Raw genomic sequence first — 22,479 nt, 5'->3', positions numbered from 1 at the left:
TTGCAGCCTTTTCTGGCCTCTGATGTCCAGCAACTGAGTTCAGGCCACCCTACTTTTCACCCCTTCTGTTGTCTGACTTACCCTACCACCTCAACCTGAAGATCTTAGTTTTTGGATCAGAACCTTTTTAAGCTTTTATAATTTTGTATTTTCCTTTAAAAATGACTACTACCACAATCACACTCCTACAAGTTTCTTATAAGCCATACATTATTCATAGGATGATCAGGGATTAATTGTGCAGCACAGATGTAAACTCTGGTAAATCAAGGAAGTTAATTGTGAAAACTAAGACCCTTTTATTCAATCTGACACCAAAGCTTCATGTACACACAGCACAGATAAACTACACTCCAGTTCCCTGGACAACTGCCCTGGGTTTTTCTCTGATAATGAATCTCAGATGCCTGCAACAAAACTGTCAGTAGACAGAACATCTTTTATAAGCAATCCTATGGCACTGAACAGCTGCTGGCTGCAAGCCAATAATTAATTCATATTCCTGAATATCACTTAAGTGGTTTGGTGCTGGATACAAGTGCAGCAAGTGGGTTTTCCCAGTAGCTAGACACAGAACTGTGATTCATTTTCTCATTAATCAAATCAGCTTCAAGTGCAACACACACCACCCGAACCATTTTTGAAATTTGGGCCTTTAACTGTATTAATTGGACACATGCAGTCAAGTCACAGTAATCAAGTGTCCCCAGTACAAGTGCTGAAAAATTTCTGCTTGCTGTATCTTTCATCAAAAAGGCTGCTGAGCAGGCTGGAGGTGCCAGTATATTTTGCTGGCCTGGAGACCACAGAGCAGGATCTCAGCTCAGAAGTCCTCAGTGCCAGGCAGGCTGGGGCTCTCACTGACACAGCATGTAGCACCTGGGAGAGATGAGCAAAGTCACCAAGCCCTCCTGTGGGACAGCACTTCAGTGACACCTCTGCCCAACTTTCCCCTTGGGAAATGAGGCTACAATTGCCATTAAGAAAGCTGTATGGATCTCCTCCTTGCTCAGGCATGCCAGGAGAGACACTGTTGAATGACATCAGTAAAAGACCTCTCTCCCCTACAGAACTAAAGATGAACAGTGTTTTACTGACATGAGGGAAAAAAAAAACTGTAAGATTTGAAAAGCTGGGTAACACAGCCTTTTTTCTGACTCTTCACAGTTACAAAAATGTTGTCTTAGTATTTACTTCTGTATCTTATTATTTGATGTTTTTGTTTGAGCATGCGACCAAAACCATTCAAAGCTCTCCAGCTTTCTGACACTGACTGGTAAGGGAAACAATCAATCCTTTGGCTCTTAGTAGATTCCTGCTCCAAGACATTCCCAGTGTTCTTTAGCATCTTTTTTAGTAATTGTTTTCAAACACATACATCTTGCTGTAAAGACAGCTTATTTCACATCTTTTAAAATATCTGTAATATTACAAAAAATATTTAATCAGCAATCCCCAGTTCAACACTCTGGATTTTTAAATAAAAGAAGAGAACTTTTTGCAGTTGGTGACAACTGCAATTCTGCTTGTCTGTGTTACTAGGGCTCACAAATCTTTTTGCTCTCCTGTTTGAAACAGGTATTTTCAGGGGAGAACTAAAGACATAATTCAGTGAAAACAATTATAAGCTGGTTATTAAACCTCAAATTTTGTTCCTGAAAGGAATCAATTATTACAAAATAGAAGATACCAGACCAGAGACAAAAATGAAATACAGGAGCTACACAAGCTGGGCATTACTGTTTGCAATTCTACAGTGCAAAGTAATTGATGAAAACTGAACAGAACTGAATTCAACATTTGGTATGACATTTCATCCTACAGAATTGAATTTCTATTAGTTATTTTTTTTATTTAGAATTCACCATCAACAGCATATTTACTAACCTTATATACTAGTCTTTTATGCAGTATTACATCAAAAGCCTTCCTGAAGTCCAGGCAGATTAAGTCTACTGCTTCACCCCTCTCAGCTCTCACTGTCATCTCCTCAAAAGAAGTTAATCAAATTTGTTAAGCATCATCTCCTCTGCATAAATCCATGCTAATAAATCAGTTCATCCCTGATTCTACAATGCCTTTTAGTACAGAAGTCAGATTCAAATATTGACCACTTTCTTTTTTTAATACAGAATACAATGTTATTTTCTCTTTCCAGAGAAGTTTTTAAACTCTTTGTTACCTTTTTAAGACATTACTGCTCAAAATTAAGCATTGTGGCAATTATTGCATTGGTAATGAACTAAGATACTTGCTGTTACTGCTTTTCAACCCCGTTCTGCTTCCTTCGTGTAAATAGTTATTTCCCATGGCATCTCAGAACGGGAGAGTCACTGTTTACTGGACAAATCCAAAGTAGACAACAAAACTTTGGAATTTAACAGACATTGTTACACACAGAGGCAAAACTGTTAGAGTGAAAAGAAACAAACCAAGTCTACTTGAAGCCAGCACAGATGACACAAATTTGAGTTATGAGCTGAAAAAAGTATTCTTGTTATTGACCCAGATCTAAAGCAATCTATCTCGTAAGTTACACTTCTGAGTATATTATTGCTTCAATGTGAGTTTGACCTCAAGTGGAGGATGCTTTTCTGTACAGCATAATGACTTCCTGCACACAAAGTAGATACACTAAAGCAAGGAGCCATTTATTTGCAGACTTGAAGGCAAAAGATACCATGAAGTTATCTACATATCATACTGTACCAATTAAAATAGACCTTCTGTGACAAAACCCAAACCCTGAGTGAACAGAGATCTACAATGAACTTTCAAACAAAACTAGAAATTCCAGAGGCTTCCTCAGAAGTGTCTGATCCTTAAAGCAGGAACACACCTTAAACTGCCTACCTAAGCTCCTAAGAAATACTATAAAGGACAGAATCATTTAGTACTTTTCCCTATTATTTATGTGGTATTTTTCAGGACATTTACTGACTAATTCCTTAGTGAATAAGCTCAGCCTTGTGCTTGCCCTTATCCTTCACATGTGGAGTGAACACTTGAACTTTCACTGTCTTTCCCTTCTGCCAAACTTAAGGAACAGCTACATTTTCTTCCATACAGAATTCAGAAGCAAATGCTAAAAATGCCAAACTAATAATGTCTCCACTTTGTATTCCTGGATGATTAAGAACGTACTACAACTCCTACATTCATTCTCCTACTGCACTACTGACCACATAACAGTTTTTAAGAAATACACTTGATCAACCTACATCCCTTCCTTTCCCAAGTATCAACTCAAAAAAGCTGACAGACTCTATTACCCAGATAATAATTTATATTAAAAACCAATTTATTAAGTTTAAAAAAATTAAACAATGGGGAAAAAAAAGCTCAATGTCACATCACTTTTTGTCCACTATAGCCTTCAACCTGTTATTCATTTGAGACAGCTGCTCAAGCTCCATCTACTCCAGAACACATCCTCATAAAACACTTGACTGCATATAAATGGAAAATAAAGATCAAAACATGCAGTAACTGGGCAACTAACTAAAGTCTAACATTGACATTAAAAAGCTGAGAGGGAGTATTCCACATGGAATAAAGGGCCTGTGCTCACAAACAGAAACCTAGCTTAAAGTGAAGCATCAAAGCCCGTTTCCCAGACTGCAGTTTGGGCTTTAAAAAAATAAAAAATCAAGACCAGAAGAATCTTAATTTAATATACTCACATGAAAAATATTAAAACTCTCTTCATACACACCTACCACAGATTACTTAGACCCCACAGGATTCTTAAAGTGAGTTTTATAAAGTATTATAATTAATTAGAGATTAACTACATTGGGGAAACTCACTTGCTTCCTGCGGGCCAGTTCTTCTTCTTCCCGTCGTTTCCTCTCATCTTCCTGCTGCCTCCTAAGTAGCTCTTCTTGTTGCCTCCGAAGCTCCTCCTGCCTTTTCCTCTCCTCTTCCTCTCGTTTGGCCCTCATTTCCACTTCTCTCCTCTCTTGCTCTAGCTACAATTCACATAAAACTATACTCAGATGCAGGTAACGTATTCCTACACCATTTCTTAGGGCAACTCTGCTGATATTATAGTAACAGCTTAACAGATGAAGCCTCTGACAGATGCTCTCCCTTAATTGCAATTTCACCTATCAGCTGGCTGCCTACTGAGGTCAGATTCCTGAAACAGTCTAGAACCATTTTGGACAATTTCTGTTTGTAACAAACACTGGTTCTCTAGTCAGTCTTTCTACATCAGCCCCTGAAAATACCCTCTGACTTCGGAAGCAAGTAGTGAGTTGCTTTGCAGTCATCATAAAATAGTAATTTTCAGGAAATGCACAGAGTCATACAGGTTCATACTCACAAAAATAATTTAATACTAAGAGTGTAGAATAATCCTGGCAAATAGACTCTTGTGATTCCCCAAACCAGTTCTGGTAAAAATCACAAGGATTAAGAGTACAACTACCTGGTCTCAACTCAGGGTTCAGCCTGACAGCTCATGATGATCTCAGTTTAAAACAGGTGGCTAGTGAAAAGGTTTTAATCACAAATGTAGAACACAACCATTACAGAGGTCAGTAGTACCTCCACAGCAATAGTTTCCAAACAGCTGTCCACAAGGATTTCATAACTTGTTTATATAACCCCTATTCTTCTTTATGGTGTTTTCCATGAAAATCTAGTCAAAATCATCCATTGAAAAGCTTAGTCTTCCATTGGCTCAAGAACCACAATTACATTGCAGAAGAGCAATCCCAACTTCTTACAGTACAAAACAGTTTCTGACCTTTGCAGCCTTGGCCTTCTCGAGCTGCTGAAGTTGTTCTAGAGCTGGTCCCTGAGCTGCAGTATCAATGGGCAGATCCCAGACACTGCTTCCTTCCCAGACTAGACAGTGAAGAAAACAAACATTGACAAGCAAAAATAAGCACATGAGCAAAACATAACTGAAAGGTGAGAATCTTGTGTATGCTCTTACTATGTTTTAGAAACTAAAATAATGTTAACACTTGTCTTAGTCAGTAGAGGGCCACCTTATCTTCCTGGAGAACAAGGCCTGTCCATGACTGAAGGAAGGCTGGGTTTCCTATGAAATTCCACAGAAAAAAAAATCAACTTTTCCAGCTCCTCCCATCAGAGTAGAACATCGTTGAATAGAACAATCCCTTCAGATCTAGACTTCCAAAAACTATTGGAAAAATTACCATATTCTTTACCACTCTCAAATGGAACTTCTACTTAAAGGCAAAGTATGCTGATCCAGTCAAACATCATGATGCAGAAATAACCTTCTATCAAAAAGGGAGGGATCATCTCAAAGATGCTGATTCTTAATGCATGGACTTTTCCCTAAGAGACCTTACCCAAGCTAAGCACCTTACCTGTAGGCTGTGAAGCTGACTGAAGTTCCCATATTGAGCCAGTGTCCGGCACTGACACAGACCTTGTAACAGGTGGCATCATGTTCTGTTCAGATATTCTGTAATACCAACAGGAAGAGTCAACACGCCACTTCCAGGGAGAGGAGTGCTCTGAACACGCATGAGATTCAGTAACTTGTAACATACTGCTTTCCTTCCACACCTCTATTTAAAACAAAAATATGATGTGGACAACAGTAGTTGCTTGCAGAGTTCTTGTTGATCTCACCCCTGCTGCTAAGTCAAGGGCTAAGCTACAGTTTTGCACTTGTTACTCAGCGGCCAGTATGAGGAACAAGCATCCAGTACTGCAGAACTGCAAAGCTCCTCGGTGACCAGCACAACATATCTGGCAGACAGGTACAATTTCAACTCCTCATTTCCATAAAGACTCCCTGAGGCAAAGATTACATATATAAAGAAGTACTCGATATCCTGAAACCGTTTCCTATTATTCTGAAACACACTCATATTCTCATTACCATCTTCAACATACATAATCCTAAAATATGAGCAAACTTAAGCAGGACAGACGGCTGACAAGATGTAATTATTGTTATATACAAACTAGATACAGGAAGAACAGAATTCAGTTCAAGTCTGGACTAGCTCACCTCATCTTGAGGGCCTGGAACTGTTGAAGGAGAATAGCGAGCTGCTGCTGCTGCTGGGATGAGAGGGCTGCTTTCTGCTGCTGAGCCAGCATCTGTGCATACTGTTGTCTTCAAAAGAGAAGCAGACAAATGGTATTTGTTCACTTACGCCCAAGTTGCACACAGATTCATGCTCTGGGACTAATGCCCGCTGACCTATATAATGCACATACTAAATACTAGAGAAAACCACAGCACAGGAGCTTGGCAAGAATCAAAACACAAGAATACAGCCAGTTGGCTCATGAGCAGAATCAAACTTCACCCTCATCTATGTCACCTGGCTGTTACTGCCCCATGTTTCTCACCTAAACTGTGCAACACTACTTTTTTTGTCTAAATTCCAAAACGTTAGCTCAAATTAATCTGGCCTTGATCACTGCTCACCTACAATCAGTCTCTTCCCCAGTATGTCAAGGCATTGGCTAGTGCAGGAGCAGGCTCTTGCCTCATTCAATCCTAAGCTGACGATCAGTATTGAAAAACTATAATCATGATACAAGCTTTGGGATCCCCTGAAAAAGCATTCTATCTGACTGCACTCTTTCCTTCAAGCTGCTGCAAAAAAAGCTGTCAGGAGCTGGCCATAACTGACTAACTGACAGCTTTGGCAAAATGGATGACTTTGGGCAAACTGCTCTGCCCAGCAGGACCTTCCACTGATCTTCAAAGATCTGCACAAGCAGACCAAAGGTAAGTTCTGCCTTCTCCATCTCCAGTTCCTAAGATGTGTAGCCTTCTCCTGACATCAAAACACCTGAAGGCCATTACTAGGACACCTGGGATTCAGTCTGACCACAGCAGCTACCTATAAAGCAAGTCTCACCAACTAGCTCTGTGTGACACTGGAAAGGACTCTGAAAAGCGAGCCTGGGGCAGACACACTGCCCTGATCCTGCAGACTATCAACATCTCCAGTGTTTGTGGAAGCAGCTATTGCTGTTGGAGGTGAAGAACTCCCAGACCCACTGCCCAAGGAAACAATGACAAGCAGCTAAACCCAGATGACTAAAAATGCAGAGCAGAACACAGCCACTGGAAGATCTCTGGGACAAGAAGTCTTACTGTATTAAAAGATGCTGATACTGCAGGTGCTGCATTTGGATCAGAGCCAACTCTTGTTGTCTAGTCAGTCGCTCTTGGTCCAGCTCGCCCTGCATTTAGGAATAAAACATTATTTTTCAGTAACATATGCACTAACAGAAGTAGATTGCAAATGCAAGCAGAAGTTGTATTTTGACCAGAAAAAAAGAGAGAAAAATACCTAGACGAACATCAAGATTTACAAAGCCTGTGAAATACACAGCACCTTTACATATCACAGGACTCAGCCTCCCAGCCACACTCAGCATTTTTTTAATTATATGTCTTTTCTACTCTTGCAAGAGTAATCTAACACCAAGTTCAATTTTGCTTGGAACACCTGCAATTCCAAGACAGAGTAGATGGCACCTAAATAATTCAATTCCCACTTGTTAGAGGACTATTTGAATAGTGTAACTGTCACACAATTACCAGATGTGGAAGCGGTGCTGGGCCTGGAGTGAAGGGAACCCTGCCCCACATTTTCATGATGTCTCCAAGTGGCTGGAAAGTCTCATCACAGGCTCTCTTCACCAACAGTGACATCGTGAAGTATCCAGCCTGGAACCACTCTGCCATCTCCTGATTACTGAACGGACCTGGAATCACATCAACCAACACACGTTGTGGGGAAGGGGAAGCGAGGCCAGGTTCAGCATGCTGGAAACAAGGAGCTGGCTAAGGTCACACAGTGCGCAGCAGCAGGCACTCCTGTCTGCCTCACCCACTCGTGGGGACACTGCTCATCCAAGGCTGGAGTGTCCATGCACATCTCCACAGTGCTACAGCACTGTCCTACAGTCTCAGGAAAAGTGCATGATGGCTTTCACCTTGCCTTGGAGGGAGACAGCTCAGCTCTGGGGTAAAAGCCAAGCAGCCACATTGGTCCAGCTAATCCCCCTGGTGCCCTCCAGCAGCACTCACTGCTTTAGGCTCACAGCAGCTGCAGCTTCCCCTCTGGAGCTCAGCAGGACCTGCTGGCTCAAACCACAAGTGCTGCTTTCCCAACTGCACTGCACAGATAATGAAACAACCTTAGCCTGCTTCAACTCTTGCCCTCAAACCAGAGGAACTCTCATGTTTTACACAAGTTTTGCTTCTGGAAGTTAGCAAATAAACAGATCCACCTCTAGGGAACAACTACATTCAAGATAATGAGGATCTAGTTTCTTTCCTTTGTAAAAATCTACACTTTTCCTTCTCTTCCTCTTTTTTCAGAGAAAGATTTCAGTAATTCCTTTCAAAGGAGGGTTCCTATACTAATTTTATATACTCAGATATATACAAAACCAGTATAAAAATATTATTTAACCAAGTAAGAACCACATAAGTAAGTTTTGCAAAACATCTGAAAAGCAGGAACATTCAGTAACCCTTGCCTTCTATGTAAGGAGAACCTCTGGAAGCAATTTCTCCTAGAGAATATAAAACCACAAGAGGCTATCAAAAGGAAAAAATTATATGGAAGCGTTTACTTCTTTATGTCACATTGAAGTATTTAATCCAACAACAAATTTATTTAGATTGTCACCCAGCAATAAACAACGAGCAGTGACTAACATGTACTGAGCAAATAAAGGCACTTTATGGTTAACATTCTTTAAACTTAAAGGGATGAGAAGAAAACCCTAAAAATGTGCAATACCTGCAGACAAGAGATTGACACAGATCCCACAAACAACATCCCCACCAATCCTATCTGGAGTTCACAACTGAGAAGTCATTCACATTACACAATGTGAAGTACAGCAAGGAAGGAATTCACTGTTTAACTGCACTTTTGGGAAGCACAGAAGCAGCTGCTAAAACAGAGCTCTGGGACCTCCAAAAGAAAAGTACCTTCTGAAAGGAAAGATGCAAGTATCTATATGAAACGCCTGTTCCAAATGCCATTAAAAAATAATTTTTAAGCAAAAATTGAAAGCAGGGAGCAGTTCCTATCTATTACATGAACTAAAAAAGCAGTGGCTGCAATTGCAATTTAAACTGAGATTCTGCACAGGCACTGGCTGGTGGAAACTTGATTCCTCTTTGCCCTCGATTCTAAACAAACCAGCCTCCTTGACTATTCCACATCTTCAGGCTGAGTCTAGGGAATTGACTTCAAGATTTCTTGTGGGTTCTTTACAATAAGCTACTTGAGTGGTCACATTCCTGGTTTGTTTCCACTGTTATCTGGAAATCTGAGTAACTATTGGCATGAGAAACAGGTTTTAGTCTAACCTAATTTACAGAAACATGAAATGATGGCAAACTTCAGCCACGATAAAGCACAGCTCTGGACGTTCAGCCTGCTGAGCTCATGGGGGCAGTGATGGGCTGGAGAGATTTTCAAAACCTAATTCTAAAATAGTAAATTCCCTGTGCTGCTTTTGTAAAAAGAAGCACCAGCATCTGTTGGTGGTAATTATGTGAAGAATTCTTTAACGATTCTGTGAAACGAAAGAGGAAGTGTAAATGGCACAGACCTACCCTGAATTTCTCCTTGTGGATCTTTGTAGTACCACTTCTGCATGGCTTCATGGAACAGGGGCATAGAGGAACCCTTTGCTCTGTGCTCTTGGATTTTTGCTGCTAGTCTTTCATCATCAAGGGCACTGTCTTGCAGATATGCCACCATTTTTTCTGCTTGCTGCAGGAGACATCAAAACCAGCAAGAAATACTAGAGTTAGATGGGGGCTTACAAATCTGAAAATGAGTGTACCAAACACAATCACCTTGTGCTACCCAGTGCTCCAGAGTGTATCAGGAATGACAGGCAGCCCCAGAACAGTGACCACTACACAAACCTGGAGCTCTGTCTACCACACTTGTCAGGCAGAATCCTGAACAAGCATAGTTCATTGGCTTACCAAAAGCTGTAGAGGACTTGCCAAGGTGGTCCCATGCAGTATCACAGTGAAAAACAAAACAGGCATGGGATCATGAGCACAAGGAAGGCTCTACATTCTCAGCAGTCACTACAGTTTCCTCAACACAGTGTTGATTCACTTACAGGATTTTTGGTGGGGTTTTAGTTTGTTTGATGAGTTGACTGTTTGGAGGTTTTAAGAGACATACATAATTTCTCAAGGCAACTCATAATGCTACTTGACAGTGGTCATAACCACTAGGGTCTAGCTCTTTAACACAGGGTATAGCACCCTGACCCAGAAAAATATAACAGCTTGAATTATTTGCAAAAAAAAAAAACAAACCAAAAAACAACTGAGAGAAGTAGCTTTCAGTATACATTGTGGAGTGTAAAGTTTCAGCTGCATTTCTGATTTTATGGGCTTCAAACATTTTTTGCATTCCACATTCCTCCAATCTCCCGATTGTCAACAACAAAGGAATTAGAGAAATTTTACCTGCTCTAGGTGTTTGAGGCCCTCTTCATCATCTGGGTCAGTGGGAATGTTGCCCATGCCTGGAGCAGCTGTGACAGGTGTTTGAACTGGCCGCAGAGCAGGATTTGAATTGGAAACAGGAGGAGAAAGATGAGCAGAAGCAGCTGTGTCTGAAGAAATCTGTGGCAAAGGTTGAGCAAGAGAGGCCAAATCTAAAGAAAAATGTTAAAGTCAGTTCATTATCTTTAACATAAATGACAATTACTTTTAATAACTTAATGCAGAGAATATTCAACAGCTCAGATTTAGCACCAAAGCATTTTCAACTCTTCCTGAATGCACTGATTGCAGCACAGGGACCCAGCCTAACTTCAAGGAACAAACAGTTTAGTTCCATCCCTGCAGAACACGGCACATTTGAGCATATTCCATTTCCTGGCCACACACGTTTGTCCAGACTATTCTGCTGTATCACAGTGAGGCACATCCACAACTAGCTCATGTCTCTCCAGAAGCATTTCAGTGTGAAGTACAGTGCACTGCAAACATTTGAGATGGCATAGCCAACAAATTCTGCATTTATAGACCAGTCAGCGAATTCTGGCTTTCCATCACCATAATCCAGTCCTTGCCTCTTTTAAGGGGCCAGGATTACTCACAGTGAGTAATGGAAACTTACTAAATTTATCTGTCAGGTTTATTACCTTCCCCTCTGTTGGACATTTTGGCTGAAAGTGTATTCTCCACTCGATTCTCTTTATCTTCTGTTTTTTCTGTTCTTTCTGGCACAGACTCTTCCTTCCTTTCAAAAAGGTTTGTCTGCAGTGGGTCAGGAGGCTGGGATTTTGGTGGGGTGTCTGACCTGGCAGCTGGAGATGATGCCTGAGCTGCTTCTTCCACTGATTCTGTAACAGGGCACAGTTCTAAGTAACTGAATTAACAGAAATTCTACTCTGCCAGTTGCAGAAGAAATCCCCCTTACCTGCCACTATTCTTTCTGTTTTCTCCCCCTCTTTCTTGTTCTTTTCATGATCTTTGGCTTCTTCATTGTGGCTCCCTTCAGAATCAGACCTTTCCTCCCCTTCCTCCACAGGCCTGAAGTCCATCTCCTGTTCCTCTGGGATTGGCTCCTTCTGCACTTTCTGCAAAGTCAACGCAATAATCCATAACCCACCTGACATCACGGGACATTTGTGCCAAGTGACCCAAGGGCCCAAAGCAGCTTTTCACCTTTAAAGAGAGAAATGCTCCAGAGGAGTCAAACGTGCCCATTTCTTCCTCTGCATCCTCCAAGCACCACTCAGGGAGGCTGTCCCTGTCGTCATCCATGCTGCCGCTGCCGCAGCGCACGCGCCGATAGCCCCGCTCGTCGTCCCGGTCACGGAAATCAAACTCGAATCTCCGCCGTCGCTCCATGTGCTCCCGCCAGCCTGCGGAATGAGGGCCGTCTAAGGCGGGGAAAGGAGCTTTACCACACGGTCCTGGGGCACTGCTCACACAACGGGGGGGAGGGACACTGACAGCAATTCAGAAAGCCCCTACACCCTACAGCCCACCTGTGAACAGGCAACTTCAAGGTCAAGGCAAAGAAAAGGAGCATCTTGCCAATGAACAGGAGACTTTCAGATATTGTCCGCTGTATATCCTCACATTAAAAACTGTGCAATAAGCACTAAAAACCACATAAGGCTAAAAAAGCTTGGCTACAAAATCTGAAACAGGCACCAAAATAAGACAAGCAACACTAGTTACCAATTGAATTTACTAGCCATCATTGATTTAAGTCTTTTTTGGCCCCTTTAGCTGTATAAGATTTTGTATTTTCCTTCAGGGACCGTGCAGAAGTCTCATCCTGAACAAGATTCATGTTTTTGCCTCTTGCCCTCAGATATGCTTTTGGGCATATACATGAAAAATGGAGTGACAGCTGTTCAAGTACCTTTGAAAGGACTGCTCTTGAATGTATTTTGTTTTAGCCATGGAATAACAAAACTTGGGAAGATAAGAAGTGGGAGAATTTCCCCAATTCGTGTACAAACTTCATATTCAAAAGACACCTTCATTCCGCCAAGCTTAAATCCTCTGAGTGCAATAATGTTAATTAAGATGTAAAGAAGCGGCTGCTTAGGAAAACAAATTGGGAGTGAAAGGACTGTACACAGCTTTTCATGCAATACCAGTCATCTTTATCACAAAGGTGCCAAGCAAAAATGAAGGAACCTTAGTGTTTTTCATGGTAGCTGCTCTTTACTAGATTAAAAAAAAAATACTTTTTTTTCTCCAAGAATCTGTGCACCAGAAACAGTGTAGCGTCAGTATCAAACGTCTACCAAAAAACCCCACCCAAATCCACAAAACAAACAAACAAAAAAAATCATCACATTCAAGGGGAGAAACATGGTCCTCTTTCATGACTGATGAATGTTTCACACTGTCCTTAATACCCTAACTATTAATACTAGCTATGCAAAAATCCACCTTTGTCTCACAAATACAGGAAATGCAATACAAATTCCTTCCAGAAACATTATGAACTTATATCTTAAATTTTATCAAGGAAACACAAATGTTAGACCCGGTATAACAAGGCCTTCACTATACCACATGTGCTTATTTGCAAAAGCATTCCACTAGACAACCTATGCTTCTAGTTATGACTTGCAAAGAAAGTAGTATTAAACTATCAAATCAGTGCTCTGAGGCAATCTTTTTAATGTTGTTAAGGAAAGAGAGTGAAGTGTGAGAGGTTGTTGATAACCAGACAACATTTCTGATAGAATCCCTGGACAGACAGCTCCTCCTTACAAGCAGCAATGTCCATGCCAGGGCTCCCAGCAGGGGCACAAACAGAGCTATGGCCTGCACCTGGCAATGCCATAGTGTATGGATAAACAGCTCTGCCTGTTTACTACCCTCATGCTCACAAAGGACTGAGCATCTCTGCTTCAGCTCTCTTTTGTGTGGAATAGGAAAACTGAGTATTAAGAATTTCTACACAGCCATAATTGGGCCATCTAGAGACGCTGCATTGAGAAGCCTCTATTTTTCCACAGTTCACATGCCAAGACCAGGAGTGAAGCTCTTCATAATGAGATCCAGGAATACGAATTTTTGAACACGAATTCTAAGCACTTTGTCAAGCCCAGGTATCTTCAAAGTTCAAGCGAAGAACCATTTAGTCTGCTTGCAGAGATTTAGTCACACCACCTTATACAGCCCCCATATTTTCAGAGCTATGTGGAGAGGTAAAAAGACATAGGTGTAGCAGACTCATGCCCTTGTTTCCTAGTAACAAAATGTGTTTGTAAAAGCCCAGTTAGAATATAGGCCATAATTCAGGTCTGAAATATCAGGCTGCCAATCTTTTAAAGCAAGTCAAGACGAGACATAAACCTGAATTCTTACCTTAAGTTTTTTAACCAACAGAAAGGACACTAACACAGCTTTAAGTTCAGCCCTGTATTATCACTAGGCAGTAGTTACCTGTTCAATATTTCAAGTGTAGAGACAATTTTAAGCTTAATTTATCCCCTGCAATTTATGGTGACACTGTAGGTGAAAGACAGGACTACTGGCTCCTTCAGGAAATCCAAGAACACATTTACCTTATTAATAGCTATTTCTCTCATAGAAGTTACATTCTCTAACTCAGCAGTGACATTTTCAATATATACTAAAACAATACTAAATAGCTAAACTCAATACTCAACAAAAGAATAGCATACTTGTTTGAGCATGTCTCATATACAGACCTAGTTCATTCTTTGCTCAATTTTGGAGCAAGATTTTCCAATGCACTTTAATTGCTTCAAAATATTTAAGAAACACAAGGAACAATGCCCAAGAATTCAACTCTAGTTGAATCACAGCACCTGTTTCTGAAAGTGGACTGAATCAAGATGAATTTGAAAAGCCTTTCAAACAAAGCAGCAACTAAAAAATCTTTATATGAGAGTACAGCCTAAGGCCTCTCTCAAATGCTTTTCAAGAATAAGACCAACTTGAAGAGCTAAGACAGAAAAGCAAAGATTTAAGCAAAGACACAAAATCATACCAGAAATTCTAGGCAAGAAAAACTTATTCCTATTCCTTAAGGCTGACTTGGTAACCAAAACCATAAACATCTACAGATCAGTCACTAGTTTTGAGACCAACACAGGTGTGTATGTTTCTGACAAAACAGACCTGCCTTGCAAATTTAAAGGGCAATCAAGCCAGTGAATCTAAATCTGATCACACTCTTGTAGCAGTTATTAAAGCCAGTCTAAAGATTGGCAGGGAGTACACAGAACCAAGCCACAGGAAGCACTAACTAAAAAAATTACAATAGTCCTCTTGAAGACACTTCTCTATTTTTAGCAGGACATGACTACACTATTACCTAACACCAGAATAGGTACAAAGAAGTAGTTTAAGCCACTCCAATTTGAATTTAACCTATTGTTTAAAGCAAAAATGTGATTTAAACCATTTTGATAGTTCTGTGGCTACTACTAAGAGGATAACTCAAACACAGCTCTGATGAAAGCTGGAACTAGGACAATACAGCTGCCAGCTCAGGCTATCTCAAAATTAACAAATTTTCTGCAGATTCACCTAAGTCTTTGAATAGGCTTTCAACAATACCTGCCACAATTAACTCATAAGGGAAGTTCAGTTCAGCTTCTACTACACTGAAAATTCAAATAAGCAGTAATATTTCTATGACACAACTTTCAAAACCTTCTTCAGAACATCCAAAAAAAGTTCAAGACCTGAATGAACTTCTGAACTTTGAAGTCTATGCTTCTTTATAAGCTAAAGCATGCAGGCTGGTACTCCCAGAACACTCCACTCCTGAGCATCAGGAGGTAGCTGGCCTGATGTTGCCTCAACTAGATAACAAAGCAGCAGTGTCTGATCAACAACTGTAACCAAACAGTGGGGAAAAGGAAACTATATTCTTCAAAATTTGCCTTTTAGCCTTGCTCCAAATAGAAAACATCTGATAAATCAAGCTTTTGGCTCTCTGCTAAATTTTAGTACAAGAGAACAGCTGTTTGAGAGCAGAGTTATACACAGCCATGAAGAAGGCTCAGAACAGGGGCAATGGTTGCTCACAACAATAATTACACTGAAAATCTGGGATCTTGAAAAGGACAACAGAGCCATTTTAAGAGCAGCTAGGCCTTTTTTTTTATTGAAGAGAAGTTGTCCACCACAGCCCCAAAAATGTCCTGTGCTTTCTTTGCTTTCCTATCAAGTTTAGCATGGAGCAAAAAAGCTCCTCAAGCAGGAGGACCTTACCACCCTCTAGAACTACCAGAAAGAAAGTTTAGACTGGGCATGAGGAGCAATTTCTTCACTGAAAGGACTGTCAAGCATTAGCACAGATGCCCAGTGAAGTGGGGGAAGCCCCATCCCTGGAGGGATTTAAAAGCCATGCAGATGTGGCACTTAAGGACATGATTTAGTGGTGGCCTTGGCAGTGCTAGGTCAATGGTTGGACTCAAACACCTTAAAGATCTTTTCCAATTTTAACAACTCTATTACTGTATGAAGATGTAACAGTAGAAGAGCCTAATTCTCTCCTGGTACTCCAGAAGTCTTCTGCAGCCAAAAGATATCCAAACCCAGGATCCCACACTAGGTATCTTTTCCAAAGAGAATGAAAAAAACAAAAAAAACTATAGTATGTTTCACTCCTACTGCAGAAATACCAAGCTCTGCTTTGTATTTCTCCTGCAATTCTAGCAATGCAATGCTGGAAAGCAAATTAACAGACCTGCCCTGTCAGGGAAGGAGATAGTGAAACCTATCAGGTGCCTGAAATTTATTGAGACAATATATCCTGTAACCAACTACAAAACGTATGGAGCAACATATTTGGAGATTTTCCAATGATGCTTCTTGGCATTGCAAACACATCAGGAAAACTACAAAGAGGTCAATGACCAAGCTGTTGTGACTTTGTAGCCCTAGGTATGGTGTTTAATGTGAGGGATTTCTGTCCCCTCATTGTCACAGCCACAAAGAAACAGTACTATTAAAAACTCCTTATTTTACCAGGTACATACACACCTGGAGCACAATACAGGCAAGTGCACAACTGAGAAGTATTGCTCCCTTAAATATGTAAGGGTACTGAAGATGCTAAAAGGAAAACAAGGCATGTAGTTTTATGCTAATCATTTTGTCTCCAAAAGCCCACACATGCCAGACCAGTATTTAGTGACCAAACTACCTGAACCTATTTTTGTCCTGAACACGACACCTCCCTCTCCTCAAGGCTTTGCCCTGTCTCTGTAGCCACAGCTGTGTTTGCCCCGCTCTGCTCTCACCTGGACTGTGAGGACGCCACCTCTCCCCATCCCTCCGTGACCCAGCCAGTCGCCAGCCTCCATCCTCATCTTCCCCATTCTGTTCCTCCCTGAAGATGCGCCAGTTCTCGCTCTCAGAGCGGATAAATTCGTGTTTCCTCCCCGCGGTCACTGTCCCACCTTCCTCAAAGTTTGGTCTCACTGCAAAGAAAACATAGGCCAGTGAACATGTGTCCTGTCTTTAGAAATACAGAAATATAAAAGGGTTGAAATCTTGCTCCCTTGGAGGCAAAAATGCACCAGAAGTGGTTATAGGAACCTAGGAGAGGAATGGAAATTCACGAAGGAAACATGACAAAGATTTAAGAAATCCAGGTCCCTATGTACCTTGGGGATGGAAAGACCAAAAAAAAAAAAAAACCAAAAAACCCAGAAGGAAGCAAAGCATATAATTAGAATATGGATAGGAAAGACAAAGGAGGAAAAGGCAGTTTAAGAGATGTAGAGAAATGTATTGGAAAGAAGGCAAAAGTGTGCAGAGAAAAAGAATAAACTGCTTTATCATGAAGTGTCTCAAGCTAAATGGGAGCACAGTGTAAACATTATATAAACCAAACATATTTCCTACTTCTATAATAAAAAAGGCAAGATCTATTTATTTAATCCAACATACAGCAGTCTATTATGAAACACTGAAAATTTAAAGTAGCATTGAGGAATAAACGAGAAAAAGCTTAGCAATGTTAATATTGTTTATGCTGTGAATCCATCTTCTGGAGAGCCAAGGTCAGTATATGAAGGGCTAGAAGCAATTAGGACTGAGCTGAAGGATAAGTCTACTAGAAGTTTAGGAGGCAGTACAGTCTTTTAGTCCCCAATTTACATTATGTTATATTTCAAACAAAACATTAAATCCTCCAGTACTTACAAAGAGCAACCTCGTCAGAAAAGGATGATAGAAATATTTTTATGAAAAGACTCCACATTACACACCAAGATTTCCACATCATAACCCAGTATGCCAAGGCTTAACACAGAGGCTGCTTTCACTGCTGACTTGCCCTGACAAGATAGCCCAGCACTGAAATAAGTTTCTTCAGCTGCATAGCACCAGAATTCTCACAGGAACCAGAGAGATGATATTTCCTCACTGGTATTGTTACCCATTGTTAACCTGAAATTATGGTGTTACCTATAAAAAGAAAAGTTTTCAAGTACTAGAGAAAGGTATACTGAATATGCCTTCTTAAGAGTCCTAAAATTCAAAAATAAAAGACGTTATTTGATGAAGTCTGTTTAGCGTGCCTGCTTTCTTACACAGGAAAAACAAAAGAAAACATGATCATGTACTAAGACTCCTGGGGTGGAAAGACACATTTTTAAGAATTTAGTTTAGGAAGCATAGGAGAATGTTTTCTTAATATTAGGCAATTTTTTCAGACAATGAAAAGGATAAGGATACAAAGATCTGAAATTCTGTGGAATATCAAACCTCTGATTAGAGCATGAAAATTCTTCCTGCTAGAAATACTGCACTCTGGAGACAGGAAACACACACTGTCTCTCTTCTTTACATGCACCTTGGAGAAAAACTGACATCCCTCTACCATCTCAAAACACCAGAGGAAAAAAAAAATCCTTTAACTTTCTTCAGCTCTAATTTTTTTTTTAAACACCTTTCCCTTATGTTGTTCCTATCTGAAGAGCTAAAGCACGTTGGCTAATTTTAAGTCCAGCATCAGCAGCTAATTGAAAGTTAAGCACCAGCACCAACAGGCAATGTCAGCTATGAAGCCAAGTATAACCCAGTTATACCTTTACTTCACTGAAGGGGACACCTGGCTGAAAATCACTTCTCTATTTGCTGGGCTTTGAGGGGAAAAAAAAATCTGCAGACAGTGTATTTTGGAGAGTCTCTGGTAATATTCCAAATAAAACAAAATTGCTGAAGGCACTCAACTCCCTTCATTTAGTACAAGCCATGCTGGCAACTTCTTTTATCTGGAGTGAATAAATCTTTGCAGATGAAGGTCAGCCACATTCTGTTTTCCCATGCTTCATGGAAAAGACAGGAAAGCAACAAGCCAGGCAGAAAAAATCTAAGTCTGGGAATTGAATTTTTTTTTCATTTTAGGTATCTAAAAAATATAATGCAGACTACAGCACCAGAGTACAAGGAAGCCTCTCACCATTGCTCCTAGGATGGGCTTCCCACAGTAGAAAAGCAGAAGGCAAAGCTACAGAGCCCAATCAGCTGGATGTAAAACACAGACCATGGGACCCTAAGTCGCAGACAACAAGGAAAATGCCTCATAGATTCTGAACTTATTTTTAAATGCTACCAAGAGGAAGAGAGATCCAATTTTTTCTCACTTTGCAGCACAAGACACTGTTTTTCTTCTTAATAAAACAGTTACTGAAAAAAAAGTTACTCAATTTTGAAATACGAGAAGTAATATTTTTACAGATTTATCTATTATTTTCATAAAGACTCTCAGCTATTACTTGACACTTATTCAGTAACATTTGAGAGGTAACAGTAACATAATTTGAGAGACTTTAGACTCCACCAATTAAGGAAAAAAAGGGATATTCTTCCCTTCCATTTTAAGTTCAGTTGATTCTGGAGTCTGCTCTCTGACACAGAGAAGCTCAGAGATTCTGCTCCACTCTTCCAAAAACATATAGGAAAAAAGGTCACTTAAAGAATATTGTGAAGCCTGCTTTGCCACTGTATATCCAGGCTTTAGCCCCCCTACACATCTACTCATGCTACAGACAAACCAAGGCAATTCAGGTTCTGTTAGTCCTTAGGACAGCAGATTTTGTTCCCAAGAACTGAGCTGTCAGTCAGGTTTTATATGCTGAACTTGCAGAAAATGGGGTTTGAAACATCTCTGTAGAGGTTACAAAACATCAAATGCTGTTTGCCAAGATCAGACTCAAGCAGGATCCTGCCCCTCTTCTGATTTTAAATTCTATGGTATTAGAAATGTAGAAAAGAAAAAAATCAAATATAAAGGGTCATTATTATGTTCATCTGAGGAAGGGATCACATGTGGTTCCAAAACCTTTCCAAACACAGCAGCACTCCAGTGTGTCACATCAGAGACTGTTCTGATGCCACATTCAGTGGAATTAAGAGGAAAAAATGTGGTGTCTCATGAAATACTGCAGTTTTCTGGTACGAGGACATCACAGCAAGTATCAGCCAAAGAATAAGGTATGTGTCCAAACAGGTCTGGCATTAGATGATCCTGAAGATTAGACAGACCAGCCAAGAAACTAGTTCTTTAACAAACACAAACCAGTCACAGGTTAAGGACCAGAAAAATCAAGCTACCCAGGTGACAAAGACTGTGACAAACTGAATACAGGAATATTCCTACAGATTACATCTAAATTCATAACTTCCAAAGTCCCAGCATATTCTTTGCAAACTGTTTCTAGATTTGACAACAATCATTTCAGCTGAAATGACTTAGATCACAGAGTCAGGACTTGGCAATGTTTTAAGGATGAAAGAAACTAAAATGCAATCTATGGTTTTGCCTTGGACTAATTGACTGGACTTCCTGAAGAGAAGGAGCAGTAAAAGGGCACCTCTGTTCAGGCCTGTCACAAAGCCAGCAATGGTGTTTACAGAAAACTTCAGACAGAGCCTAGTGGTATCCAGCCAGAAAAGCCTACAGCTGTGCAACACTGATTTGAAGGGATACTGACTGTGCAGAACAAGGCTGGATTCGGGGATGTGGCCCCATGGTAACACATTTATGAAGAGCACTTACTAACAGAATGGCAAATAACTTGTGTTCTCCAGGCTGGCAGCTCACGTTTCCTATGCCATGCTCACTGCAAAGAATAAACAGGAAAGCCATGACTGACAACACTGCTCTTTCCTCTACAGAGGGGCAAGAACAGAGCCTATCAAGTACTTTGACTTGCTCTCTTCTCTCTGCTGCCTGCTACACAATTCCTCAAGAGGAAGAAAAATAAAAACCTTTGCAGTCAGTGTTTTTTAAGGAACTGAAATAACTTTGCCTAAATGTATAATTTTTTAGTTTATTTTACAGAAGAATAAAATAAATGTCCTTAAAATGATGCTTCTAGAGAAAGACTACCATCTCATTAGAACACTACTGGACATGCTAGGAACAGCACAGGAATACAAACACCATGAAGCAACTCCCAGTGACAGATCAGAAGTTCTGAATCCCACGTCTAGCTTCAAATTTTCCATCTCTTTGCATTAAAGCACAAGCTCAACAGTAGGTCTCAGAAACATACTATCAAATATAATTCCGTATTTTTTCACTAAATTGGCCATTATCTACTGTCACCAGCGTGAGTCAGACAATAGAATCAAAGGAATTATCAAGAGTTCAATTCCACAATACACCTGAAAAACACACACTGTACCTAATTTCAGCTGTTATACAACTGTGTAAAGATTTCCAATGCATTCAGTTGAATTAGATTAGAAAACCAGTGACCACACAGGGTATGTTTTCTACAGTTCAAAAGATGGTTTCTAAGAAAACACTGTTTGAAACCAAAATCCTACTTGTGACTAAGTGAGCTGTCTGCAGTGGAGGGAAGGGTGAAGGGCGAGTCACACTGCCCTCCAGCCTTGTCACACTGGTGGGAGTCCCCTGGCACTACATTCCTTGCCCTGGTTCTCAAAGTCACACTATGCCATCAACTTTCGGTGCTGTGCCTGAACATGTATTAAAATGTTAATACTAATGAAGCAAAAAAATGAATGTTTTGCAATTTAGGGTTGGGGGAAGGTTAAAGAAGAAAAAATAGGGAGGATTTTGTTTCCTAAGCAGGAAAGTCTACATTAATGATTTTCCCAGCAGGCCTTCAGTAGTTTTACTGCAAACAACCACAGCCTTTGTTTCTCAGATCCTCTTACATCTGACGTTTGGTCAAAGCCCTCACATCACCAGCTCACCAAGGGATAAAAAAAAGAAAATGTGAACCAGTACTGTGCTCCAGAGCTGTCCTCAGAGCTGGTCCAGCAGGGAAGCACACTGACCACTCTGTGCAGCTGCTCACTCAGACATACCCTCAACAACTCTCATTTCATGAGTGAAAGAGCAAACAGCTTAAGCAAAAGTGGTTTCATCTGTGCATGGAATCAGCAAGCCACCTAATCTGCCTCATTCCATTCTTAGGCTTTAGCAAAATCCTGTGACTAATTCCATGTTTTCACAAAGGAGCAATGTAGAGATGGAAATGGCCAGGTCGACATCTTCTGAGCAGCATTAGGCTGCAATTCAGCAACACCCTCCTGAGACCACAGGCTGCACCATGAGCTGCAGCCACCTTTCCATTAAAGCTTGGGACCTCACAGGAAAGGAAGTAATAGTGGAGCAGCAGTGAGAGAGTGTGTCTCTTCACCCAAACAAACAGTAGTTGACACTGGTTAGACAAAAAGGTATCAGTGAACAGTGTGGGTTTTCAGCAGCAATACAGGAACTTCTCCACTCAGCTTTTCCAACGGAATTTTGGCCTTTTCAACTTTCATGTAAAACTTGAGGTTATACAAACCTAAAAAATTATCTTGATTAAAGAGGTGAGGGCGAAGGCACCCCTTCTCCAAGTAAGTGTTTGAGGATTTCTCCTTGGCTGCTAAGGGTTTGTGTTGGGTAAAGAAATGCTCCTAACAAACCAGCATTCTTTTCCACATGATCAGAGCCAACCGGCCCCCCTGCAGGCAAA

The 22,479-nt window shown here is 40.6% G+C and overlaps 1 protein-coding gene across 10 annotated transcripts in view; it reads right to left on the bottom strand.

The window, feature by feature from the left end:
- GIGYF2 (GRB10 interacting GYF protein 2) overlaps positions 1 to 22,479 on the bottom strand; it is a 75,128-nt gene that overhangs the window by 9,533 nt on the left and 43,116 nt on the right. For 5 of the 10 annotated variants that reach the window (XM_014879512.2, XM_088170654.1, XM_088170653.1 and 2 more), the window contains 13 exons: positions 16,774 to 16,953; positions 11,684 to 11,901; positions 11,436 to 11,595; positions 11,158 to 11,358; positions 10,475 to 10,665; positions 9,596 to 9,755; positions 7,556 to 7,722; positions 7,106 to 7,194; positions 6,002 to 6,109; positions 5,349 to 5,446; positions 4,754 to 4,854; positions 3,810 to 3,971; positions 1,888 to 1,989 (listed from right to left, as the gene is read on the bottom strand). In XM_014879512.2, coding sequence (XP_014734998.1) covers positions 1,888 to 1,989; positions 3,810 to 3,971; positions 4,754 to 4,854; positions 5,349 to 5,446; positions 6,002 to 6,109; positions 7,106 to 7,194; positions 7,556 to 7,722; positions 9,596 to 9,755; positions 10,475 to 10,665; positions 11,158 to 11,358; positions 11,436 to 11,595; positions 11,684 to 11,901; positions 16,774 to 16,953 — 1,937 coding nt within the window. The remainder of the gene's footprint in view (positions 1 to 1,887; positions 1,990 to 3,809; positions 3,972 to 4,753; positions 4,855 to 5,348; positions 5,447 to 6,001; positions 6,110 to 7,105; positions 7,195 to 7,555; positions 7,723 to 9,595; positions 9,756 to 10,474; positions 10,666 to 11,157; positions 11,359 to 11,435; positions 11,596 to 11,683; positions 11,902 to 16,773; positions 16,954 to 22,479) is intronic. The other 5 variants (XM_014879513.2, XM_088170655.1, XM_014879516.2 and 2 more) reach the window with 5 other exon arrangements.

This window comes from Sturnus vulgaris, chromosome 10 (assembly GCF_052056855.1).
Source record: "Sturnus vulgaris isolate bStuVul1 chromosome 10, bStuVul1.hap1, whole genome shotgun sequence".
Classification (NCBI taxonomy): Eukaryota; Metazoa; Chordata; class Aves; order Passeriformes; family Sturnidae; genus Sturnus; species Sturnus vulgaris.
The sequence above is the reverse complement of the archived record's forward strand: the minus strand, read 5'-3'. Positions and strand labels throughout refer to the sequence as shown.